Source organism: Charadrius vociferus, unplaced genomic scaffold (genome assembly GCF_000708025.1).
Source record: "Charadrius vociferus isolate BGI_N301 unplaced genomic scaffold, ASM70802v2 scaffold407, whole genome shotgun sequence".
NCBI lineage: Eukaryota > Metazoa > Chordata > Aves > Charadriiformes > Charadriidae > Charadrius > Charadrius vociferus.
In genome coordinates this window covers 636,234-651,950 of record NW_009649852.1, presented here as the reverse complement: position 1 = coordinate 651,950, position 15,717 = coordinate 636,234, and the positions used below count along the sequence as shown (strand labels likewise).

The following is a 15,717-nucleotide window of genomic DNA, read 5'->3' as shown; positions in this document are numbered from 1 at the left end:
CCGAATTTTTCATTTCTCTCCCCCCATTACAGTAACTGTTTGGCATTTCTGTCCTCATGAATGCATAATGTTTTCAGATATGCTGGTGATCATTTTTTTAGGCCAATACATGGATTCCCTGTGATCACTAGAGGGCTTAAATGCCAAGACCTCTTGTTTTGTAAAAACAAGAACAAAACGACCCCAAGGTTTCCTTCCAAAATCGAATCATTCCATATACCTGTGCCAATGGTGCTACCTGCCAGTTATCAGGTAGATTCCCAAAGTATTCAACTTTTAGCTTCATCATCACAAGGTTCAAAGGAGAATTACACCAATACTAAAAACATTTTGAAGCCTTTTATAGAGGGCTCTTTTGATCTGATGCACAATCAAAAACAACTTGATGTTTCAGCTATCTTTAACTGATAGCAATTGTAGGACAGGTTAATGAATTTCAGAATTGTGTGACTTGCACTGAAGTGCTAAATGTATACACTGTAAGTTGATTTTTTTTCCCCTCTGAGGCCTGCTTTTTCTCTTTTGGTAGGCAAAACTCCTGTTGCACACCAGCTACCCTCCCAGATTTTGGAATAAAATTGCACTTTCGCTAGTGGTTGAGCCTAAGCATAGGATTCTTGTCGTGTGCTCTGTAATCCTGCTTGGGGTGACAGGACTTATTGAGATCAGCCTTTATGAATGTTGCATAGGGTTAAACTGCACTCTTTGCTGTGTGTTCGAATTTTCCACTGAAATGTGCAATTTCAAAATAGATGAAGGACATGCATTATTTTTTGTGTTCTTGTTGAAATTTGACTTAAACTCTACAGAAAATATGTGTGGTCTGTGGTTTTTTTGTAGGTGAAAGTTACACAAGAGCTAAAAAACATTCAGGTTGAGCAGATGACAAAACTTCAGGCCAAGCATCAAGCAGAATGTGAGCTACTTGAAGATATCAGGTAAGGTTACAGAAAATGCTACCAAAAATTCCTTTAAGATCAGTTTTTGGAAGAACATTTGAGTTACAAAACTTCAGGAACTGACGATGGAATTTCCTCTTTGGATTTCCTGCTTTTAGGCTGTTAAAGTTTTGACACAGCTGGAAATTATAACTGGAGCTAACACAATGCAAACCATTTTTTCTTCTCTTCAATGGGGGAAATGTTAAAAAAAAAATAGTCACAAACAGCATACAAAAAGCATTGGTCTTTTCAGCAATATTTCTCTGTATAATAGACTGAGACTTTGATTTACCAGTTATAAGAGGCTGCTAAAATTATTAAAATGTTTTAAAACCACTGATGATTTATGTCTCGCTAGAGTTAGCTTTGAACAGCACTTTTAAATAGATTGTATTTTTAACCAGAAACTTACAAGAAGATATTTGCATTTGTAATTTAAAACTTTGTACAGGTTAAGATCCATAGGGAAAATCCACATGACATCACTTGTGGGGTTTTTGTCATTCATTTTCCCTAATGTGATTGCTTCTCTTGAAGTTAAAAGTTTGCTTTTAACAAAATACTGTGGTAGTGGATACCTGGCATTATATGGAGGATTAATCATTCCATTTGGAGAAGATCAATTTCTGGGCTGGTTCTTCCGTAAAATATTCAGCAGTGAGTTCACTTCTGTCCTGCTCCTTTTGGCAGTGTATAGTCTACCCGTTAATTATTTAAATGAGATTTCTTGCTTTGTATTTGTATATAAAATGCAAATGTGGCAACTTTGACAGATGACATACTGTTTGTCTCACTCTCACAGTGTCCTCTCTTCATAAATCAGGTTGTCGAGGCTTGAGCCTTCTCTCCCCTGTTATTCTGTGGGTGTTGAAACGCTTTTTTGTATGGGAAAGATCACAGCATTCATTTCCTTAGATTAAAATTAGTGTCTGTGCAGTGTTTAACTAGCAAATGCTGAGTAATAAGTAACAGACTGATCCAAGGAGTTTTTCCTCTTAGACAGAAGCTTATTTTTAGAACATCTAGACCAGGTACTGCTGCTCCTGCCCAGGTTTTGTTAGGATTTCCTATTTTTTCAGGAGCTTATAATTACTTACGTCTGTATTTTGCTGAAAGATGTCGTAAGTGTTATTAGCCTGTGGATACAAAACCAGGAAAACATGTGAAAATGCTGGCATAAAATATTTTTCTTTAATGTAATTTAATTTCTACAGTTAATTGATAAATTTTAATGTTATGGATTAAGAAATTGTGTTAATATATTTAGTTCACTAACATGGTCACTAAACCTACGTCGTCTCTGTTCATTCTCGTTGCAAGCGATCTGCATTTGCAGAATCACTGTGTGGATTTACAGATTAAACATTCTTTAAACATGGAGTGATGTGATAGGATATGACAGCTCCACCATGTCAATGACTTGTTCAAATATCAGATAACAGAATAAGAGAGATCAGGGGATTTTTTTTGCTTAAAAACATTAGCTTAAAACAAACAAACAAAAAAAAGATCCTCGTTTGTGATGCAGAGGCTTTTTAATTGCATCTAGCTGTGAAGGAGGAGTTGGTCTTTGAGACTTGGTAGTCTTGAAAGTGCGCTGGTCAGTGTGTGACACTCGTGTGAGAAGTTGGGTGTCAACCTCGTCATCCCATTACTTTTGTATTTATGACTGTATTCAGGATATGCAGCCACCGTGATTCCGGAGTGTTCCAGAAAGCAATGCTTGCTGGAACCACACACAGGATCTTTTTGTCTCTGGAACGAAGAGTTATTTTTATAGAAAGCACCCTGCTGTTATCCAAAAGTATTAAATTTTAACTGAATGCTGTTTGTTTATCAAGACTTGAGAGAGTTTGGATCCTTTTGGAGCACTGTTGGAGCTTCTAGGCACTGCAAGGGTATAACTTACTGCTCTTGTATTATGCTGCTCTGAATTCTACAAAACTCAGCTGCTGCAGTGGCAGCAAGAAACTGAGTACATGGTTTGCAAGTTAGTGATTAAGAATGCATATTTTAAAATGTTAAATTATTACAAATAATTACTGTATTTGTTAGCATCTGAATGCAAGCATTCAAATCACATATGCAATACTTAAACCCCTTTTATTTATATAGGATTTAAAACTTAATTACATTTTTTTTCTATCATTCCAGTTCAGTTTTGTATAAAAAGAAGTGATACAAGGAAAAGATCAGAAAGTTCTCTTAGGAGTTCTAGCAGAATGCATCTATTGTCTAGTATATTAGCAGATGATTTTTGGCAGCCCACCAGATCATAAGCATACTTGCCATTCCAATAGCTTTGATATCTTTATGCAAAACTGAGCACTGCTTTAATTTCTCTTCATTTGGAGAGGACGAAGACTGATCTACTGCTTATTCCAATGGGATTCCTCTTGGTCAGGGTTGAGGCATATGGGTGTAACTACTTTTTTTCTAGCCCCTCTGCAGATATTTCATCTCCTTGAGGGCTGTACATAACCAAAACCACCATGTTTAATTAAATCTAAAATATGTCATCTTTTTGAGTGATAACACAGCATTTTGTGTGCAAGGATGTAGATTTAGTTCTTGGAGGCCGGGAAGAAAAGGCAACATGTTTTGCTTGTGGAAAGCATACCTGGGACTTGACAAAACTATGCGCTGGTAGTTGAGTGGAAAGCTTTCCTGGGAGTTGGATGACTTTTGCCACAATGTGAAATTCTAATCTATTAAAAAAAAATAATCAAATATCCATTGCAGTCTCACAAACTGTGTTGTGTTTCTCTTCTCTGCAGCAGCTTAGTAGCAGTAAAACTGAAGAATCTTTTCATGACTTGACAAGACTATAATAAAAAACGTGTTTTGAAATGTGTTAGCAAATAGGTTTAAAAATACATTTCTGTGTTTATAATCTCTATTTGGCTCTTCGTGTTACATTTCTTCATACTTAGTGACTGGGGAATTTGTGGAACAAGTGATTCAGGATGCTTTTAGGATCATTGGCTCAGTTTTAGGCGTGACATATGTTTATCTTCTGTAGCTCACTAAAGCTACCATATCCTTTCATGTGGTAGATCTGTGCTGGCATTACTATAAAAAGATTGTCTTTCTGCAACTGTGATGGAGAAAGAGGTTTTTCCCCCTGCAAGGTAAATGTAGGCTTTGTTGCTGCAAACCAGAAATCCTTCAGGGTTTCTCTATGGCTAGAAGTACTTGTTCACTCTATCCGCACCTGGCTGCTTTTAGGCAGCAAGTTCATTTTTTTTTTTTTCCAGGGGCCAACTGGATTATGAATAGCTGAATTTATCAGAGGTGTTGGCAATTCTCATATATTTTACTTTGGGTTTCCAGGTTGCCTTATTTGATTGGTGGTAGTAAAGAAGTCACACGTAGTAGTCTGAAATTGCCCTTAGTTTGCCAGGACAGAGGCATACTTTCCTTTTGTGTGTGTGCACGTGTCTGCAAAGTTGTAAAGTGCTCTGTTATGATCCACATTTTAATACAACTTGGTATGTCTATAATGTATTTGTATGCTATAGGCTTTTTAAACTTGTTAGGTGATGGTTGCTTTACCTTGAACGTTATCACAGGGAAGGCCTGCTTTTCAAAACAGCTTTGTGTGCCTTTACAGTTTTGATAATGTATTCTGAAATGTCTTCTTAAAAATTTCTTTACTTTCATGTTTTGCCAGCAAGAATGAGGTTGTGGTTACATGGCTGTTTTACTTTGTTCTGAAGTCTGGACTGCTGCTGAAGGGCCAGCTCCACTTGCCAACTATTTCTACTGTCTCCCTGTAGGAGCACAAGGATGGGAGAGCCATGTGGATTAGGGAATTTACCCGCCTGAAATCAAATTTTCCCCCACTCTTCTCCCAAAAAGGGATAATTTTTGGATAAATCCATTCCCTGATCCAGCTCTTTGCGTGGCTGCACGAGTGCTGCTGCTAGCATGAGGGGTAGGAGGGATGAGTACCTGAGAAGGGAGAGGAAAAGCAAGACTGTGCAGTGGCAGCCCAGGTTCACGTGGGAATAAAGTTGCTGTGTAACCGCAGCCCGAAGCAGCTGTGCCTTCTACAGGGGCAGCTTTGTGAATTAGAGCTGGAAAGACCACCTTATTTAAGTTTTAGCTAATTTTCTCTGTCTGGATATATTGATACTATGTTGCTTCATCATTTTAAGTCAGTTGACTGTACGCTGTGGTGTAAATAGATGTAAAGATTGCATGATTTCTGGCTGAGATGGGATAGCAATATATCCTTTCATTTGTTGGGTCACAAATTTAGTTTTTCATCACTTTCACCTGCATTCATAGTGTAAAAGGAATTGCCAAAATCATAGGCTTGTAATCTTTGTGTGCTCCTGATATGGATGCAAATATATGTACAGATACCTCCTTCTGTTTCTTTCCCTCTTCTGTCCTTGTGGTTTCTCACTCCTTACTTTTTCTTATTTAAAATATCTTGTCAATGTAGCATATATCACAGTGTAACGTACCCTATAAATGCATTCAACTTTTTTTTGGTAAAGCTTCATTTTACTCTCACTCTGTGTCATCTGTCTTTCTCCTTCTGCTGCCTTGCCTTTGTGTGGTATTTTCTATCTTCCATCTTCTCATCCAAAGCTCTGCCTTCTGAAGGTTGTTCCCTCCTTCCAGTTTGTCAACTTGTTTTTTAGTTCAGATACTTCATCTCTCCCCTAGTCCTTTCTTTATCCAGTTCTGAGCTTGTGAATTTTAATTAGAGGCATCACCTCTATTTCCGAGATGCTTTCCTAATTAATGTTCAGCAGTACCACTTATGCCTGCTAGGTTTGTTAAACCTCTGTGTTTACTTGCTAAGTGGGGAGATCTTCTTGTGGGTCTTCCTTAACCATCCAAACCCTTTCTGGGCTCGGATGCTGTTGCTTTGGCAGTTGGGCTGTCGCTTGCTTCTGCTCAGCTGAGACATAGCGGGTTGGATGTGGGCTATGGGGGTGAGGGAAGAAGGAACTTACTGGGGATTTTGGATTTATATGCCCAGTAGAAGTACAGAGTTCTTCATCTCTAACTTGGTGTTTCATTCCTGTCATAACAAGCCTGAGTGAACAGTACAGACACTTAACAAAAAAAAAAAGTAAGTAAAAGTATGAATGAATATGTATCTGTAGATAGCTAGTTGCTGCTAGTTTGAACGTGTCGTTTTAGGTATTAAATTATGCTCTGCTTAATAAAGTTGCATGTAACCTTTTGCTATGAATATACTTTGTACTCTCCGGTGGAATTTGACTATGCTTCTGTAATCTCACTGATTATGTTGGTAGGTTCGTGACAAGGTTTATGGCAACTTTGGCTGTGAGTCAAGCTACTGAAGTAGAAACTAACTGCAGTTCCAATTTTAAATACAGCAAATCTAATGCAGCAGCTACAAGGCAGATCACTTAACAGGCACTGTGTTAGGGGAAAGGCTCATCACAGTACGAATATTGCTGCAGAAGGATAAGTAACTGGAAAAGAAAACTGTAAAAGAATATGTATTTATATATGTATATAGCCATATATATTAGGATGCCATAAGAAATTCTGAAAAAGCTTTACTTTTCCTGTCCTGAGGCAAAGTGGTAGTGAGGAGTTTACCTTTCTTCCTGCTCTTTCCGGTCTCCAGCTGCAGGGAATGCAATTTGTTTGGGTATTCTTGAACCCTATATTGGGCTCCAGAGCATGTTTGCCTCTGGCTAGTGGGTGTCTGATAAGGCTTTCTTTTTGTTTTTGTTTTTTTTTTTTTTTAAATTCCTGTTCAGAACTTCCTCTCTGCAGTTTCTGGGGGGGTTTCATAAGAAATTAATCTTTTTTCCTTTATACTGCTCAGAAATTTGTCCTTCATTATCACCTTTCCTTTTCCCTCCAAGGTCATTCACTCCCTTCAGCAGACGTGATGCTTGCCTCTGGTGTTTGCGGCTTTATTTAAGTAGGAGCAGAGTGATTTCCTGTGCTTACAGGTTCTGAATTCTGCAACCTGGCAAAGTGGAGAACAGCAGGAGTATTAGAAAAACTCATGGAAACTGTAAGCACAATATTGTTTTAGTCTGGTTTTGACTCACACTTGAAAAGGCTTTCCTTGTGCAACTAGTAGGTTGAGAGGCTCCTTTTACTTCTTTAAAGCGTGCAATTTTCTTAGGAGTTGGTGACATTTCTTTCCTCTTGGGCTGATCTTTCTCACCACTAGTGAGTATTGTGAGTTCATTTTTATTTTTGTTTTCAAACTCTTTAAATTCTTTGCTATAACACTAAATATGCAGAAATTTGAGAAATTTTGAGAAAAGTTGGTGGTGTTGCTTCTGAATAATATTGCATAAAGAGATGCCACAGAATTTGTGGTCTGGGCATATTACCTATAATTATGCAGTCCTTTAATGAGATGCTCACATTCTTGATGGAATTAAAATCTAGCGATGTTTTGACTGGAACTGTTTGAGGGAAGCTTGGAATGTACTTTAAAAAAAAATGTTGCCTACTGGGTGTGGAAGTCCAAGTTTTGAGGGGAAAAAAAAAAAAACACGCTTCAGTATAAACATAGCCACAGTGTAATGATTCAGGCCTATCTTGGCACAGTGAAATTGAGAAATGGACCACACTCCTTCATTTTTTTTTTTTCAATCCCTCACATAAAAAGTAATGGATCTCTTGTTTCAATATTTTTAAGTAGCTGTACAGTTTTTGGTTAACTGATGAAAGTTTCTTTTTGCTGATTCTTTGTGGGTTTTTTTTTGTAGCAGAAGTAATAGTGTAACAAAAAAACCCACCCAAAACAAAACCCAAACAACGAACCAACACTCCATTTCTTACATCAGAAAAAAATTTTTTTTTTCTCCACTTTAGCTTTAAGGTTTGCATTTGAATGAGCTTTTGTTTATTATAGCAATTCCAACGCATGCTCTGGAAGTCTGATTTTTAAGGGCTTGTGTTTTCTTAGAAGCTTTCAGGAGAATTCTGGCTCATTATGTTAGCTGGTGAGCACTGTGCCTTCAGTGTGCATTTGTCTTGGAAGACAGTAAAAAGACGATTCTGGTACTAAGTACAACACATGCATTCTTTGCCAAAGGTGCCCTGTTTTTAAGAATGAATTCTTTAGCTTGCAGACAGTTGTGGTCCTGTTTTTTTCTTTTTTTTTTTTTTTTTTTATTTTATTTTATCCAAGTATAGCCTTTCCTAGAGCTGTCATTTTTTACCACGATGTTACTTGACAGAGCTCTAGAAAATCAGCAGTTGCTACGCAGTCCTGTAAAGGTTTCCTTTGTCACAATTGCAAGGTGTAGTTGACAATTCACCAAGTTAGGTATGTATATTAGAATACATGGTACAGGGTAATTTTGAAAGAACATAAAGCTCTTCTGTTGGTCCACGTGATCAAACCCAAGCCTGATTCAGTGAGGAAGGCTTTCTCTTTGAGGCTCTAAGTATTTCTAATCCCAAGTCTTACTTCCAAAACCCTGTATGTAAGGGGAACTGAAGATGTTCAGGACATACCACAAATGTCATGATAAGCTGCATTGGAAAGAGGAAGAACATTCTTACAATTCCAGACACAATTAGTGTAGCCTGGCTTAATTTCCTATGGTGATTTGTTGTATTTGTTTCATCATGTTTGATGGGAAGAGGGTTTTTTTTGTAGGTTTTGCATCCTTTGCCAGTAGGGTTTTCAGTGTCTTTTGCAGACAGTGCTTGCAGCCTTCTAGCATAACCTGCACAAATACTTTTGTAAACGGTATGTGCTGTGGCTTGGGACTTTGAGGCTGTTGATAGAGGACACTCCACCCTTTTCTTAGAATCGTGTAGGTTGGAAGGGATCTTTAAGATCATTGAGTCCAACCATCAACCTAACGCTGCCAAAACCACCACTAAACCATGTCCCTCAGCACCACATCCATGTGTCTTTTAAATACCTCCAGGGATGGCGACTCCACCACTTCCCAGGGCAGCCTATTCCAGTGCTTGATAACCCTTTTGGTGAAGAAATTTTTCCCAATATTCATCCTAAACCTTCCCTGGCACAACTTGAGGCCATTTCCTCTTGTCCTATCATGTTATTGTTGGACTTGATGATCTTAAAGGTCCCTTCCAACCTTAGCAATTCTATGATTCTATGTTACTTGGGAGAAGAGACCATCTAGCTTCATGGCTGAAGACATTTTTTTTTTCTTCCCCTCCCCTCCATGCCAGCCTGGTCTTTCCTCTGGAAGTTTTTAGACATTCATGGGTGAACATGGAGATGTGCATCAGCTAGTGAAGCTGACTGCGTGTTAGTCTGGTTCATGGTCCATTATATTCTCTTGACTTGCGGGCACAGATTCTCGTCTCTTGCCTCTGCGAGAAGGGTGTGGTGAATACCAGGAGACGGTATGACACCACCAGAACTGGCTTCGCTCCAGTGTTTTTGACCGTGTGTCAAAACTGGCTCAGAACAAGTTCAATTTTTGTCATGCTGAAAATACCCCCTAGCACACTGGGAGCGCTCATTCTTGGCAATGCCGATGTTTGTGCTGCAGAACTGGAGTTAATCAGAAAGTAAAACCTTGTCCACGGTCCCTAATGCAAACAGTATCGCAGGTTGGTGTTTTTAAATAATAATAAAAAGGATATGGCTTTTCATAGAAGCTGATATGACTCAGAGAATCTGATAGTTGTTGCTGTATCTGAAGTGATTTTTGTGTTTTTACTAAAAGTCGCGATTGGAACCTGTATATTTTGTGTCTTAAAGGCTAGTTGAGCTTCATATAAAGGATGCTGAAGAACCTCTTAAGAAATGTACAGAATTTATGTTACGGATCTGTTTGGCCAATCGCCTGATGGTGCATTGTGTGAATTTCCTGCATTTGGGTCAAGTGCGGCTTTGGAATCAAAAGAGAACGGCCAGTCTCGTCTGCCATCAGGAGACCTTGAAAACCTCATGTCTTTTCAATGCTAGTGAGTTGGGAAGCTTGTCCTGACAAATGAGGGAAATGATATTATCAGATCATACCGCGTGTAAATACCCTTCACGGAGGGGCAGAGGTAAAACAGATCTTTTTGGTTTGTTTGTTTTTGTGTGTTTAGTTTTTTGTTTTCCAGATAGGGGCCAATGTAGGGTGGTTATCTGACTGTAGAGAACTTAGTACCATGTTACTTCGCTTGCCCCCAGCTGGTCATTGAGATCAGCTTCTCCTGCTCCTACTGGACTTTTAACTTAGCTGTTATCTTGTATTATGGTTGCTGATTTTTAGTTTTCTGATGAATGTGCATCTGACTCTTTTTTTTTTTTTTACTGAGTACTGTCACTGAGCTTGTTCAGTCTTAGTCACTTACTGCAGTATGAAAGCATACAAAAAAGGTGTTCTGAATTCATATTTTTTAAAAAAAAGGGCAAAACCTAATCAAACCAAAGTTATTCCAGTCAAGTATTTGCAGTAAACAAATCTGGTTTATAATAGCTCAAAATAGTGCTTTTCTGTTTGTTTTTTTTTATAGTAGGTTTTAAAATGTTAATAACATTTTTCCAAAACGCATGGTAGGACTACATTAAGTTGGAGGCTTTTTGTTGAATTAGTGTTTGTAAGTGTTCTGTTGTGTTTCTTTCTGAAATAAGCACAATATTTCCAATTAATACTTGAGGAAAGAGAGTAAAAAAGAGGGTAAAAGTAACTAAAAAAACCCTCTTGAAATCTAGGCTTTTTTCCTGTGTGCTATTGTAAGCATGTAGATTCTATTCTTAGTTTTTTAAAGTTGTTCTTAATGTTTGGAGATATTCCTTGTAACAGCCTTTTGTGTTATTTTAAGTATTCCTTTCTTTGTGCCTGTGAGGATCTCCAGTGGCTCCTAAGAAGGTTGTTCACACACGTCTCTATCCTCCTGTGCTTTCTCCAGCAAGCAACCTTTTAATGAGAAAGACAAAACGCGTTGGTGTCTAATTTTATGAGAAGAGCTCAGCCATGCAGAAGACTTTCGAAGATTTATGGTGGTAAAGCCACTAAGTATAGTTATTCCTAGCTTGTGTGCCAGATTCGAGCCAGTGTTAGTGAAGAAAATTTTGGCGCTTGTGACCATGTTTAAATACATACAATACTGAGCAAAAATAAGTTATTTTTTGGCTCTGCTATATACAGTATGCATATTTGGTGGGGAGAAGAAAGGGAGGAGGCAAAAAACCAAACAAGCCACAATTTTTCTTGAGGGTATGATATGCTGAGATGATCTCAGATCAAAAGTGCTTTTAAAGATGTTTGAATGTAAGAATAAATGAATTTGTATATTTTGTGAGACATTCCTGACAATATGCGGAAAGCCTGGAAATTTGAGAAATTAAAAGGAGGAAGTACTTTCGTTTTAATTCCGAGTTTGAGAATGACAGAGATGAGGGCCTGAATTTTTTTCAAAATGAAAAAAAATTGACCCAAACATTTTTCAGCAGCATAGGAAGACAGTTGTATCTCTTCACTTAATTGTGAATTACTATCTGGAAACATTACCGTATGTTAGGCTACTGTTAATGTTTGAGGTAAAAATCAATGTCTGTCCAGCCTAAACCCAGGCAGAGACAGAGGAGAGAGGGTAGAATGACTTGTAAATTAAAAAAAAGAAAACCAGAAAAACAATAATAGGCAGCATTACAGTGTCTTGATTTCTATCAGCTGCTTGTCATACTGTTAGTGTCTACCTGGCCTAGTTTTAGCCTGGCTTATCTCTCAATGTACTTTGCTTATTTTCAGCTGTGTTGCCACCAGTGATAAAGCGGCATAGATGGCAGCGGCTTTACATGTTATTTTAATGTGCTTGTTGTTCATGAAGTTTTCTTTCATGTTAATTGATTTTGTGTGATTGTTTCTAATAATTGCTATGTGATCTAAGCTGAGTAAAGAAGAGGACAATTAAATATCGCTGCCTAGTTAACACCTGATTAGAAATGGATCCTGCTTTTGAATTTCCTCTTTATCTTCTCGTTCTTCCCCTGTTCTTCTCAACAGTGTTAGTCCACATAGTTGTGTGAGAGACATAGTTCACAGGTCAAGTGTTTGCATTTTCTGTACCAGATCTGCTACAGTATTTAAGTTTTGTATAGTTGGGGGAAGCCAAGGCATTTCTGGGAATGCTAGTATCACTTTCAGGGTTCGATTCCATCTGAGTTACAAGAAGCTTGAGAAACAAATTGAGAGGATCGTCACCAGGGGTTTTTTGAGTCGCAACAATTTGAATTTTAATAAATTTGTTTCACCAGCTCCTGTGATATTGGTGTAAGGTGATAAACTTAAATTAATTCACTATACCAGTACATGCTATACCTATACATAGGTGTTCTTGCTTCCAAGGTGTCTCCCCTGGGTTGTCTAACCAGTAAGAATTTCAAACTCTGCCACACCTTTGTTCTGTGCTGCAACTATTGCCTTGGCAGAACCAGTTGTTTTCTTCTTAGGTGAGGAAATGCAGTTGCATACAGCGGGTGCGCTTGCTGTGTCCGTTTGGCCTTATACCACCCTCTGCTTGCATGTAGCACTGCTTTAGAGTTTGGTGCATGCGCAATAACAGTTGTAGTTTGTCCTTTCTGACACTGGATTAGAGGAGATAGTTTTGTGTCTGGACTGATCTCTACCCCCCAGCAGAGTTCTGCAATGAAAGTTACTGAGGTGACTTGTGTTTCTTTAATGTGTCTAAGTCTGTATCTGGAAATATGTCCAGTCAGAATACTGGGGAGCAGATCTGGCTGGCTTTGCTTCCTAAATTGCTAAAATGGAAGCTAACTGCAGTCAATGAGTTGATAGATTCATAGAACGGCCCAGGTTGGAAGAGATGTCAAAAAGACCATCTGGTCCAAACTTTTGTGGAAAGGGGAGCCCAGGTAAGATTACCTAGTACCCTGTCTGATCGCATCTTGAAAACCTCCAGCAACGGGGACTCTGCCATGTCCCTGGTGATATTGTTCCAGTGATTGATTGATCTCCATGTAAAAAATTTCTTTTACATGAAGATGAAACCTCTCCCGGTGCAACTCGTACCATTGCGCCCTGTCTTCTCCATGTGGCTCCTTGTGAGGAGAAGTTGTACAACGATCCTGGACAACAAGGAATCGGAGAGGTGGGACCTTCTAGTTTAGGCTCAGTGGTAACACATCCTCTAAGATTTACACGTTTTCAAGCAGAGAACAACAAAACTCTACTTTTGTGTTCCTCGGTTCCCTTCAGTGCTCCTGGAGATGACAGGAGTGTTGAATGGGACGATGTGTCTGGAGCAGTAGCAGCGTTGGAATAGCGTATCTGTAAAGCAAGGGAGTGTGGGTTGTAAAAGCTGAATGTTTTGCATTTCAATACCTCATAATAACAGAGAATTTAATTCTGTTTACCGAAACTATCCTTGGGTTGTTTATAAACCTTTTGATACTAGATGATGTTTTTTCTCTTTCTCCATATAAAAGCAGCCAATAAATCTACTGGAGTTAATCTCTTTGAAACTTTGATAATCCAGACAGGGAAGAAAATGCCTGTAGTGTGGTTTTTTTTTTGGTTGGTTTTTCTTTTTGGGAGGGGGCAGGAGGGAATTATCCTTTTTCTTTTTTTTTTTTTTTAGGTATGCCTAAGCAGGATAACAGAAAGGTGTGTCGATTTGTGAGCAAAACGATTCAGGGCTTACTATTTGATTACCTGTCTTTGATTGCCATCTTTGGGCAATCTCATCTTTTCTTTGCAGTTAAAAGAACACTCAGATCTCTCTATAGCAAACATACTAATATTTTTGGGGTATTGAGGTGTTTTGTATAATTAATATCTTCGGGTCTGCTAGTGGGAGCTGTAGCTATTCCTTGTATTCTACATTTTCCACCCGATAGTAGAAAAGAGATGAAAGAAAAGTAATTTCTGCAGTTTCTCTGCAGTTGCAGCAAGACTAGTTTGTATGTGCTTCTTAGCTGTTTTCTGTGTGCTTCGAATATAAGTGAAGAGCTCAAAAGTCTGATGATGTGGGAGATGTTGAGTCTTTCAAGTCAGTACCTCTAATATAGTGACAGACTTGCACTAGTTCCCTTCGGGCACCTGAATTTTTCTCTGTGCTTGCTGTGTAAAAGGTGCAGAAGCATTTGATATGATGCGGTGACCAATGTGCAGGCTTTCAGGCTAGCATCTGCCTAAAAACTTCTATGAAATTGTAGGCAGAGCTTAAATAATGTGCATTATGATCAAATTGGTTAAAAAAAACCCAACCAAGAAAACAAAACAAAACAAAAAACCCTCCCAAAATCAAACAAACTTTAAAAACATTCATCTGTGTTTGTATTAATGTATGTGAAAATAGATGTTGGTTGGTTACTGTGAACTAATCAGTTGTGTAGAAATCAGAGAAGGCCGTATACTCTAGTTTTTCTAAGCATTTGAAGCTTAGGCGTTTCTGCTGAGGAGATGAACATAATCTTTGTTATTACATGCGTCTTTTATTTGTAAATCTGCAGGATTTTGATGCCAGTATCCAAAGACTGGTTAAAGTTGGTGTTCCAGTCTGCTTTATTGCTGGGGAGAAGTGATGTGACGATCTCTGATGCCAGGGGAATGAAATCCTCTATATTTCTGTTGCTTCTGTAGCAGCTAGTGCATTAGGTACTCCAGAAATAGTATAAAAATCTACATAAAGAGCTTGAGCACCTTCCAGTGTGTTGCTGAAGCCTGATAAAAAAAATGTTCTTTAATTCTTTCTTCTGCACGTGCTTCCCGTTTGCGCTCCCTTTTCCTTTGGTTAGAGGTGGCTGTATTCGCTTTTGTCTTTACAAATGTTCAAGTAGGAGTGAAGGTATGTTTCTTTTACTTGAAATCAAGGATGGTGATGTTGTTATTCCTGATTTCGTGGGGAGACTTGGACTTCTGACCAGTCGCTTTCTGTGTCCTGCAGCCAAGGTTTACCGTTACCGCAGAGCTCTGCTGTGCCAGAGGAATGTGACTGTCGAGAGTGGTCTTTGTTCTGGAGTTTGGGGTAGTCTTTTAAACACCCCGGGCCTAGACTGTGGAGCGCGTTGAGCTTTGATCTTCCCTGAAAAGTTCATTTTACTTAGCAGGGGTGCTTTGATGGTCTCTGCTTGCTGGAGCTGATTGCTGCCAAGTCCTTCACATGGAGGTGCACTGCAATGCTGCTGTCCAGTTAATAACCCAGACCAGATCTTTTCAGCCAAGGAGATGTTATTGTCAATCCAGACGCATCCAAACACTTCTCTACTCGTGAGTGAGCAAATGGATGTCCCTATTGCAGAAGTTCTATCTGTTGAAATTTTGATATTTTTTTTTTTCTTTCTAAATTTAGCAGGTTAGTTCAATATTATGCTAGACAAGGGCTGAGCCCTTTTTTGTTGACATAGCTAGCGAGATGTTTGAAACGTGTTTCACCTTATCTTCACCTAGCTATGTTGGCGAACCGCCAGTGCAGAGGCAACCTGTATTTAGCAACTGTGTTCTGGATTTACTGTAGCTTTTCATTCAGGAAAAAGTGTCTTAACTATATGATACTCCTCCTTCCCAAAAGTTCTGTTTTCATAAATGAATTTCCAATTTAGTTATTTTAAAAACTGATTCTTAATTCCCGGTTAAGCACCTGAGCTGCATTTGCCCTTGAGGAAGATTATCCTCGGGCTTCCTGTTCTGAGGTGTTTGTAGCAGCTGATGTTCCTGCAGGTAGTAATCAAGATCAAGGAAAGCCAGTGGCTGGAAGAAAAGGCTTCTCATACTCTTTCAGATATCTTTTCCAGGAGGCTGGTTGGCAGCAGGCTTGAGTTAAGTTTCTGCTTTTTGGAAAAAGGATTGGGTGGGACCCTGCCTTCTCT

At 38.8% G+C, this 15,717-nt stretch overlaps 1 protein-coding gene across 1 annotated transcript in view; it reads left to right on the top strand.

Moving 5' to 3' along the window:
* Window positions 1–846: 846 nt before the first annotated feature.
* FCHSD2 (FCH and double SH3 domains 2) overlaps window positions 847–15,717 on the top strand; it is a 175,680-nt gene continuing 160,809 nt past the window's right edge. The window contains exon 1 of the mRNA XM_009890990.1: window positions 847–938. Within this exon, the coding sequence (XP_009889292.1) occupies window positions 883–938 (56 nt within the window). The 5' untranslated portion in view covers window positions 847–882. The remainder of the gene's footprint in view (window positions 939–15,717) is intronic.